General features: G+C 40.8%; 1 protein-coding gene across 3 annotated transcripts in view; it reads right to left on the bottom strand.

Annotated features, from left to right (window-relative positions):
- Nucleotides 1–1116: 1116 nt before the first annotated feature.
- Nucleotides 1117–10791, bottom strand: part of fndc3a (fibronectin type III domain containing 3A) — a 47181-nt gene continuing 37506 nt past the window's right edge. For all 3 annotated transcript variants that reach the window (XM_085379305.1, XM_085379307.1, XM_085379306.1), the window contains exons 17-26: nt 10596–10714; nt 9455–9560; nt 9040–9215; nt 8777–8890; nt 8545–8694; nt 7537–7883; nt 6788–6997; nt 6327–6493; nt 4586–4710; nt 1117–3632 (exon numbers count right to left, since the gene is read on the bottom strand). In XM_085379305.1, the coding sequence (XP_085235431.1) occupies nt 3309–3632; nt 4586–4710; nt 6327–6493; nt 6788–6997; nt 7537–7883; nt 8545–8694; nt 8777–8890; nt 9040–9215; nt 9455–9560; nt 10596–10714 (1838 nt within the window). In that variant the 3' untranslated portion in view covers nt 1117–3308. The remainder of the gene's footprint in view (nt 3633–4585; nt 4711–6326; nt 6494–6787; nt 6998–7536; nt 7884–8544; nt 8695–8776; nt 8891–9039; nt 9216–9454; nt 9561–10595; nt 10715–10791) is intronic.

Below are 10791 nucleotides of genomic sequence, written 5' to 3'. Positions count from 1 at the left end.
GGAAGGCCACAGTAAGTCAAATAATCACTTACTACAGCTAAAGTATGCAGAAAAACATCCCTGAATGCACAGCGTGTCACATCTTGAAGGAGATGGGCTACAGCAGCTAAGAATAGAAAAGCTACAATTTACAAAGACTCACAAAGCTGGATGATAAAAGGCTAGAAAAACATCGAATGGTGACGTTTTAGTTTCTGCTGCAACATTCAGGTCAGAATTTGTGCTATGGTGTGGGGAATGTTTTCGTGGCATATTTTGAGTTCCTTAGTGCCAAGTGAGAATCTTTTAAATGCCACAGCCCAACAGAGGTTCACTGATGAGCACACCCTTTTCTTTATAACCACAGTGTAGCTGTAATCTTCTAATGGCTGTTTCCACAGAGACAATGTGCCATGTCACAAACCTCAAACAACCCGAATCTGGTTTTGTGAATGTGAAAAGGAGTTTGTGTACTCAAATTGCCTCACAGTCACCAGACCCCAATTTAATAAAGCTCCTTTGGGATGCATTGAAATAGGAGATCCAACAAATCTGCACCAACTGTGTGATGATATTAGAATGGGCCAAAATCTCACGAGGATTGTTTCCAGCATTTTGTTGGATCGATGCCACTAAGAATTCAGGCAGTTCAAGGCAAAAGGAGGAGTCTGAACTGTTATTTCAACTGATCGCTCACTCACAAGGTGTTGCTACAGTGGATGGATCCAGGTTTGTTTGGGCTTTTTTCTTTTTGTCCTTTCTGATGCAACCCTCCTAGGGATTGGTGTGTCATCCAGGCCTCTAACCAGTGAATATATTAACCACTACACTATTCAGCCACTAAGGAGGGTATAGCAATCTAAATATAGTCCCTTATAGCTTTTCCCATAATTCTGCTTCTTTTTTGAATGTGGCTAGAACAGCATTGAAATTTAGATTTTCACCCTTACCACCAGAGAAGCAGCAGTTCTTTACTGATCAAATTTTTATAACCATCAGGAGATATAAAGAAGGGTGTTGAGGTGCTCTTTCCCTCCCTCAAACACAAGCCAGTCGTTCAGAAACAAGTGCTGCCAAAGTCATGTTGTGCACAAATAGGTAATCAAACACTCACATGTACAAACTTGAAGCAGGACAAAGAATTATAAATCTTTTATTGTGCATGGATCCTTTGTAGATATCATGACTATACAGATACACTTTAGATACATATCTATGATTATACATTTTTCCCATAACGAACATTGTAAAGTGATATGTCTGGTAGTATGTATAGTATAACAAATTTTCATTTTGGAATGTACGGTGTATGAGGTAACTGCAAACATTAAAATTACATAAAAATGGTCTGTTTTGTGCATATTTTACTCATTTTTGTAGCATTTTGTTAATCTCCCCAGCCAAAGGTAGTAAGCCCCCGGGTGAAGAGGTGTTAAAATGGCACGCTTTGCAATTGCTATCAAAAATAGGAATTTTGAATCTTTTTTCTTCTTCTTTTTTTAAATGACAAAGAGGAGACATTTGCAGAATGTCTTAAGGACCAAATCATGTAATTATCCAGGATGTTTTGCAAGGTACCTGCATTTCATTTTGAAAGTTGCAACAGCAGTTATCTGCCCAAAACCAATCACTAGACTCTACAGCCAGATTACCACTGAAAACTCAGCTTAGCAACCTGTTAGAAATACTTAACACACAGAGAAAAGGCAAATTTAGATTCACAGGAAGTACATAACACATTTTGTTTCAGCTTTCAATGATTCATGACAGGATTTTTTTCTTCTTTTAATGTTCTGGAGAGTATTAACTTATATTACTTCAATATCATAAAAAAATATACTTCACACATGTATGACTTGAAAAAACAGAAACCAAAATAAATTTAATACATACAACTACTTTCCATTTCTCTCATGATTATACATGTTTACTAAACACCAAATGAATTTTGCAAAAGTAAAATGAAACACATTGTAGTGTTTTCTAACACTAAAAGAAAACCATAGGAACTGAAGAGAAATTAAGAAAGAAAAAAAAAAAAAAAAATCTCCCAAAGTTTTTTTCCTCTCCAATTAAGGCCTCTGAAACAACTTGTGATATTTTTCCCTCTGGTTTTCTTTTTTTAAATCCTTTTTTTATTTATTTATTTTTTTTCATTTTTGCTGATTAGCTGTTTCAGTGACATGTCATGTGATTCAACAACTTTTAAAAACACCCAAAACACATGAAGGGCTTTCACAATCTCAAAGTGTGTTCTATAAAATGCATCACAAGACCAAGACGCAGTCAGTCTAGGTTTTCTTTCACTAAGGTGCAAAATCAATTACCGGGGAGAACGAAATAAAACAGAACATACGAGAAAGCATACATTTTTTGTGCTGAACAACAATATCTCAGAGTAAAGCAGCTGCATGATTGTAAAAACAAGCTACAGTATAACTATATGATAGTAAAAATAATTAGAATTCACTGTTAGTTTGGTTTTTGTTTTCTAACTTTATACTGAGCATTTTTTTCCCCCTCAAACTTACAGATCTTCACTGTACAAAAATATACTAACATTTCTCCAGTCATTTTTGCATCCTTAAACATTCTTAAACATCAAAAAGGTTGGAAAGTGCTAAATGAACGCCCTACTAATGTGAACAAGGTTAACTCTTCAGATTCTTCTTTCCCTAGACTTCTCGAACAAACTCCAGCATGGGGAATCACGTCCCTTCGTGTGGCCCTGAGGCATTCCCAGCCGTGTACTGCAGTGGCACTAACTACATACAGTAAACACATCTGGACACACCTCACTGTGCAAACACTGGCCCACCAGGTCCCAGGATCAAATAGCACATAGGTTTACACCTACAGACTATTTTTGGAACACATCTATCAAAAAACTGTTTCTTACTGGACACTTAAATGGAAATATAAATGACTATTTCTATACATTTTTATATATATGCGCCACTTCTCCCCAGCCCTTCCCCAAAGCAAACCCTATCCCTATGCTTTCTGAGTTCCTTTTGCACAGGAAGCTAATCGTGATGGATTAGGCATTTGGACTCAACAGATACCACAACCTTGGAGCGGGGAGACAGAGGAAGGAGAGTCAGGAAGGTATCACAGGTGCCAAATGAGACGTTACATCCTCAATTTATAACTTCCATTTAGCGCCCACTCACCCGCCCATCCTCCTGCTGCGCCCCAGTTCGGCTAATGCAATTACTCCGTTGAAACTGGAGAATAGTAAGTACAAAATAAAGAATACAAAACAACAGAGAGACAGAGGGGCAGGGAAGAGTAAAGCTATAACCCTGAAGCTGGGGGGTGCAGACTGCTCATTTAATGACAAAATATTGGATGACAAAAGCGATGAGGATGGCGATGACGGCAAAAACCATGAGGATGAGGAAAGCGCACTGCTCGTCGCTCAGGCTCTGTCTGGCTCGGGTGGACTCTGTGCCGATCCTGGATCCTGAGCTGACCGCGCTGCTGGCCAGCGCCGCATCATTCCGCTGGGAGGAGAGGGTCACCGTGGGGCTGTAGGGACCGCTCAGCTCCGGGGCGTCCTGGCACTGCCTGATAGCACATACTCGGAAACGATAGTCACTGTTGGGCTGCAGGTTCTGAACATGGAAGGTTGTGGCAGAGCCTTTGTAAGCCTGAGAACAGGAGAGAGGAAGAGATTAAAAATAGTATATAAAATTATAGAAAACATGAAGCAAGAAGCTGTACTGAACAATGAAGATGAAAATTCATCTTTCTTACTGCTTCTGAGTAACTTCAGTGACAGAAATAATGAAAATACACTTGTATCTCTTTTAACTTTTATTATTTTTCCAGTTGACAGAGTATTTTTGATTCTTTTCATTAGACTTGTCCTGTTTTTTCGCCTTGGAAGACGTGGAAAGCCATCTGCCTCAGCCGTCTGTCCAGCTGACACACCCACAAGTTTTTAGAGGACCTCGTGAACCTGATCTGCTTGGTTGCCGTAGTGACACTTTCTTTGATTCTCTTTAATGAGTGAACAAACGTTTCATTTGAAGCCTAAACTTTAATTAAGCCCACCACATAAAATCAAAATTAAAAACAATTGCACACAAAATTACAGGAGGAGGATATGAGCAGTGTTATTTAAATACTGGATGTCAAACTAGCAGTGATACAAAAATTACTTTCTTAAATATGGGCTTTGAATCCAAGCCACCAAGACTGACAAAGAGGGAAACAAAGGGGGATGGTAGCCATATATTTCAGCGTCCCGATTCAATTGCCATATACGATGTGGTGAGATTAGCATAAACCTGCAGAGACCATTATTTCATGTTAACATGGCCACAGGCCATTGAGAGGGATGAATGTGGTGGCAGGGGTTAGACACCTGGTATACCTCATGGATCAATGACCTTTGCATAATGGGCAATTTAAAGCCAGCGGTGAGTAATACAGAGTGCTGCAAAGCCACAGCAAACGCATCAAGGCCCTGGGATCCATCTGTATCCCACTCTGCATAGAAAAAGGCCACTGTGATGAATGGTGGGTCACATGAAGGTAACACAGAAGGACATAAAACACAAAGGAGGGGTACAAAACCTTAACACGACAACATCTGTACCTGTTTAAAATCTGAATTTCCTATCATACACTGCAAGCTGTAGATTACTGGGTCCCCCTTCATAGGCGGCAGGGCCTCCCACGTGACTTCGCAGGAGTTATCATCCAGACGCTCCACTTTAGGGGCTGGAGGGTGAAGTTGGAAATGAAAGAGGGAAAAAAATGAGCTGTGATGAAGACAAGCAATACAGGCGACTACTTATTTAACTGCTTTAAAATAGACTAATAGAAATGTAAAAAAAAAAAACCCACAAAAAACCCAACTACAAAAAAAACAACAAAACATCACTGACAGCATTAGAAAGGTACACACATGCAACACCCTCTGCATCAAAAAAAATTAGGCCAGTGCTAAAATATCAAACACTGCAGTCAATCCACATGGACTCCCATGTTAAATGGCCAGATTTAGAGCATTTAAATACATGTTTAGAGCCTGACACAGTTTCCCCTTGATGGCAACTTTAATGTGAGTGAAATATCTAACCAATAATCAATAAATGCAGTGTTGCTGTGTGCCTGTCCAAGAAGTCTGCAACAAATTGCACTTGAGTTTTGAAGATTAAAATCTGGTATTTTATTAGTGTGTTACTTAACACTAGTTAGCAGCCATGTGTGTTTGCAATTAGCACAGTTTATAACAGTAGCCTGCTTTGCAAACTGATCCAAGTCCTCCCTCAGGTCCAAACACGGTCAATTCTGGCTACTCAACATCTAAAACGCTACCGGTGGTTATATCCAGGCTAAAATGGCTTCATTTAAACACAGGTAAACTGAACTGCTATTTATCTTAGATTCCCTTTGAAGGGTGGTACATTACTGCAATGGAGATGTGTAAAAAGGCTTCTCTGGATTAAAGTAACCAAAACACCATTTGAAGTGAACCCCGCATAATGCATATTCTGCAAAATAACGGGATGTAGCTTTGTTGACAAAATAGTAAGAGACATCAAAGTTCCCAAACACTTTTCAAACATGAAGTAAACTCCCACTTTGAATGCGAGCTTTGGGGGATTTCTGAAAATGGAACTTCTTCAGACACTCCTAGCTTTAATACAAGAGTACTTGCTTTTATATATGAACAGTGACTCAAGCCGATGGATAAAAAAAAAAGTGCATTTTAGAGAACTTAATGTGATTGTTCCCCCATTAGCAGAGTACCTAACTGTGAGTCACGCTGTTCCTTAGGTAGGTGGCAATTTGAGCAAAAACAATAAAAAAATACGTGGTTGTACTGGACTGGTTGAAAGTGGCCTGGTAATGCGTGAAGAGATGGAGCGGCAAGTAGCATTTTAGTCTTTTGTGCCTTTGTGATATCAGACGTTAAACTCAATGCTGAAATGGCTTGTCTAAATTCAAACTGTCTATATTTGAGAGTCCACTTCACTGTGTGGGGAGACCAGCAGTGTTGAGTAACACTGACAATCTGGCACATGACTGCTTGATTCAAAAGAGGTGCCGCACTGAGAATAAAGCCTACATCCTCATTACTGACTTCAACGCGTAGGATCAAAAGAGGCTCTGCAGAGGCTGGCAGAGACCAGACCACAGAGCTGATCTACACGACTTTTGATGAGAGCAGGCGAGTGAATCTCTGGCAGTTTGGTCTAACTCAAATGCAAGTCAAGTTTGGGTCACCTCAGGTTAAAGGATGAGCACACAGTGTCAAGCAGTGAGTGTCTGTAAAGATAGTAGGAACTGTTTAATGCTTAGGACAGAAAGAAAAAAATGTGGCACTGTACCTTTCAGAGGAGCTGGAGGAGAACGTGGGGTAGTGAATGTGTAAACATTGGAGAAGGGCCCTTCGCCCGCCTCATTAAAGGCCTGGATGCGGAACGTGTAAGAGGTAGACTCATTAAGCCTCTGGACTTTGTGTGTGTGGCATGGTCCTTTATACAAGGATATAAATCTGCAATGACAGGAACATGGAAAAAGAGAAAGGATTTAATGAGCAAAGGATAAATATTAGAAAAAGCAAATGGCATGAGTGACTTCTCTATCTGAAACTACAGAGTGGCAAAAGGCATATCATCAGTTCCTGTCTCCTTCAGCTTCCAACGCAATTTGTCTGCTGCTTTATTTTCAATCACCCCGCCCTCCTGAATACAGTTATCTGCAGCTTTTGCTCAAACTCCAGTCTCCCTTCTTATTGGTTTATCTCTTGTCAGATCGCTTTCTCCCACCTGAATAATGACCGACTAACCTGCCATTCTTGTCCCCCATGTGCAGCTGATACTGAAGGGCATCTGAGGTGGCTTTGGCTGGGCCGTCACCCCACTTGAGCCTGAGGGTCTGGTGGCTGAAGGCGGTGCACTCCAAGCGGGGGGGCTGTGGGGGCAGGGGCTTTGTCTTCAGCTTAAAGGTGTGACTAAAGGGGCCTGCTCCCAGGCTATTAAGGGCTTGGATTCGAATCCTGAAGAAGAAGAAGAAGAAGACATGACACCAGAGAGCTGGAAAGGTATAGTAAAACACTGCAGTGACAACCAGAGGACCTTTATGTCCTTGATTTTACATTTTCTGTACAAATTCACTAAAAGTTGACAACAAATTCATTCATCTCAGTCCCTCTTAAAATGTTAATCCATGAACTCTGTCAGTATTTCTGTCTCGTTTAGAATAATAAAACACATTCAAATATCCAGCCAACAAAAAAATGTTTGATGTCTCGTCTGGAACCCAACTGCTTTCTAAACAGTTGCCAGCCCTCTTCACAATAGACAAGGTTTACAGATGTAACCAATTACATCTGCCCAAGTTGTCCCCTTTGACATCTTTTGGAACAAAGCATCACAGACCAAGTGAATCTAAAAGCATGGCGTGTCCAATTTGTATCACATGTTATCCCGCATGAGCACAGAGACATAATTTAAAAACTGCTCTTTCTGCCTTACATCTGGAAAGTTCTTAGTGGTGTAGCATAACTACGATGCTACCTTTAAAACTTGCACCAACCTGTAGCTGGTGTCAGGCTGTAGATTTTGGATGACGTGTTTGGTGACCGGACCAACAACAATAGGTTGTCGCTCTCCAATGTCAATCAGGTAGGAATTGATCTCAGAGCCGTGATCGCATGGAGGGTCCCAGCAAATACCCAGGCAGGTGGACGGAGAGTAGACCGGCTGTGGCCGGGACTCACTCTCCTCCTCTTCCTCATCTTCATCCGCATCCACTGGAGTATCGTAACTTCGCAGCTCAGACTCTTTGAGCACGTATATGTTGCTGACAGCAGCAGGCACAGTGCAGGGCGTCAGGCAAAACACTGCCTCGCTGAAGGGACCCACACCAGCCACGTTCACAGCCTATTAACAAGAAACAAGAGTGCGCCCAAGAAGTTGATATCAAGTACCACTTGTGGTGTGGAAGAACACCTGTGCAGCATTAACGTTTGACCACAAGATGGAGTTCCAATGTAAACGTAAACAATTTTACTCTTCAGTCAAGAATATGCTAAAAATTAAATGCACCAAACAACTATCCAAATGATAACATCCACAAAATTGGAGAAAACCTCAAATGATGACATTTAGTAACGCTGCAGAAATTATTACAAGTACTGACATTAAAAAAAAAACCACAAAAAAAAAAACAAAAACAAAAAAAAAAAAAACTGAAAAGAACTATTCCACTCCGGCAGAAAGTGGTGTCTCAAAGGATAAGGGAACTGATGCAGAACTGTTTCAGATATTTCCTACTGTGCTGGCCTAGTCAGCTTTATGTTCTCAAATTAAATTAAAGTTAAAATTATTCATTTTACTGGGAGTCCTTCGGATTATTATGAGATTCTCAGAGAATATATCACACTTAAATAAGGTCATAAGATAGCATAATAGTCTTTATATAGTGAAAGATGATGTATAATTCTGCTTTAGACTTTTATTTTAACCATGGTGAAGACTGAAGAAAAAAAAAAGGGGGGGGCTAGAAATCGAGAAATAAAATCGGAAATAATGAAGCACTCACTTGCACCCGGCAGAAGTAGTTGGTTGCAGGCAGTAGGCCTTTCATTTCATGACTGAGGCCTGGTCCACTATAACAAATCTGCATGCTACCCTCAGCTGCTCCCCACTCCAGACGAAACTCTGTCACCGGAGCTCCATTACAAGGAGGGGCCTAGATCCCAAACAAGAAATGAATGAGTATGATGCATACAACACTCAATTTTGAACACATTACTTGGGGCAGCCAGTCTTACCTCCCAGCTCACAACAACACAGCTGGAGGACTTGCATGTGGTGGAGGGAGCTTTGCACTGCTCAGGGGCCCCGGGGCCAGTCGTAACCTCAAAGCGCTCCGAAAGAGGGCCAAACTTTTCACATGAAAAGAACAGAACTAGTTTATACAACCAGAAATTTCCAAATGACACTTTTAAAATGTATTTATTGAGACTGTTCAAAGCACACTGGGAAAAAATAATTAAATCCCTTACAGTGTTATTCAGTATTATTAGTCTCTCACCCCAGCCTTGTTTGCTGCCTTGAGCCGGAAACTATAGGTTTTGCCAGGCATTAACCCTCCTACAGAACAGTCCAGCTCTGGACCCTGGTAAACCTCTTTGCTTTCCTCAGACTGTGGCCCGCTCATTTCTATACTGTAGCAAGAAACCGGGCTTCCTCCGTCTACCTGAGGGACACCTAGGAAATTTGTACAAACAAGTATTTATAAAGATCAATACACTTTGGGAGAAAAAAAGAAGCACTGTCCAAGAAAAATAACAGTGTATAAACAAAGCTAAAATGCACAAACAGCAAAATAATAGTAACTGTACAATCAAAGATTAGTGCTTTGAGGTTTGTTCACAAGACAAATAAATGCATCAACAGAAGCCAGAGATGCATCCCACACAGATCTAAGTTGGAGAGGAATGACTCACCCCAGCGCAGTTGCACCTCCCTGGCTTTGGGCTTGCCCACCAACCGAGGGGGCTGGCATTGCCCCGGGGGCACTGCGGGAGTCTGGACCTGCAGGGTCTCTGACAGCTTGCAAGTAAAGACAACACACCAATTAAGACCCACAGAAAATAACAATTTCACACTCTTTACTCTCTCCTCTTACAAAACACACAGGACACAGATTGTCATTTTCACCGGCTTATCAGACCGACTCAGGCTACAGCAGTCCGGAGAGGAGACTAATGTGAATGCATCGATCAAAGGACACGAGCATACAGAAAAATACGCTGTCTTTATGGGTAAAGTTAGACATACTGCCTCACAAGTGAATTATACACTCAACTTCTGTGACAAAGGGAAAAAAAAAAGCCCATGTGAGTGTTATGTCACATTGCGCTGCACCAAAAAGCAGGAATTCGCCACCATGACTCATGTTTCTTTACCAGCTCCATCTTGAATAAATGCATGCACAAACAGCTGATGAAGAAATTAATGAAGAGCGTCTGTGAACTGAACTAATTAAGAAAAACATTCTCTGACACATGCAGGGAGGGTTAATCGATTAGCAGGCTTTGTCTTGTACTTACACACCAGGAAGCATAGTCTAATATCCAACATAAGCAACTGACTGAATGACAATTTCCTATTAAAACTTGCCATAAATAGATTGCATATCTAGAATCATTTGTGTCAAATTAATGAAATCATCACTGTCTGCTTACTCACAACACTTTGAATAACAGCTCAGAAATGCATCACTCATAACCAAAATAATAATAATAATGATAATAATAATAATAATAACAACAACAACAGGAAAAGGGGCTAACACCTAGTGTGATTCTGAAAGTTTTTATAAGATAAATAAGTGTCTGTTACATTTTCTAATGTTTCTAACAGTAATCTCAGTCCACGTGTATGCAAATCATTTAAAAAACAAAAACAAAAAAAGCATAACAAAACAAAAAACGCCCAAAAAACCACAGCCATATCTTACCCTCCCTTTTCTCCCTGCAATCAAATCAATATGTAACTGATGCATCAAACTCTGAATTCCTGTGGTGAAACACAAGGCTATGTGCGCAACCATGTGCACACGTGTACTGACGTTGAATGACTCACCGGGCTCTGCCCCCCCTCGCTCATGCAGTAAACTCGCGTCTGGTAGGAGCAGCCGGGCTTCAAGCCCTCACACACATGTTCCAGAGCTGGCCCCGAGTACACCTGCCCCCACGGTGAGCCTAAGCGGAAAAAACATAACAAAAAACACACACGCACGCACAGACCATTTTAATTACATTAAAATTATTTCAATAAA

Source organism: Rhamphochromis longiceps, linkage group LG14, assembly GCF_057381845.1.
Source record: "Rhamphochromis longiceps isolate RC_006_pf linkage group LG14, R_longiceps_female_GT1.1, whole genome shotgun sequence".
NCBI lineage: Eukaryota > Metazoa > Chordata > Actinopteri > Cichliformes > Cichlidae > Rhamphochromis > Rhamphochromis longiceps.
The sequence above is the reverse complement of the archived record's forward strand: the minus strand, read 5'-3'. Positions and strand labels throughout refer to the sequence as shown.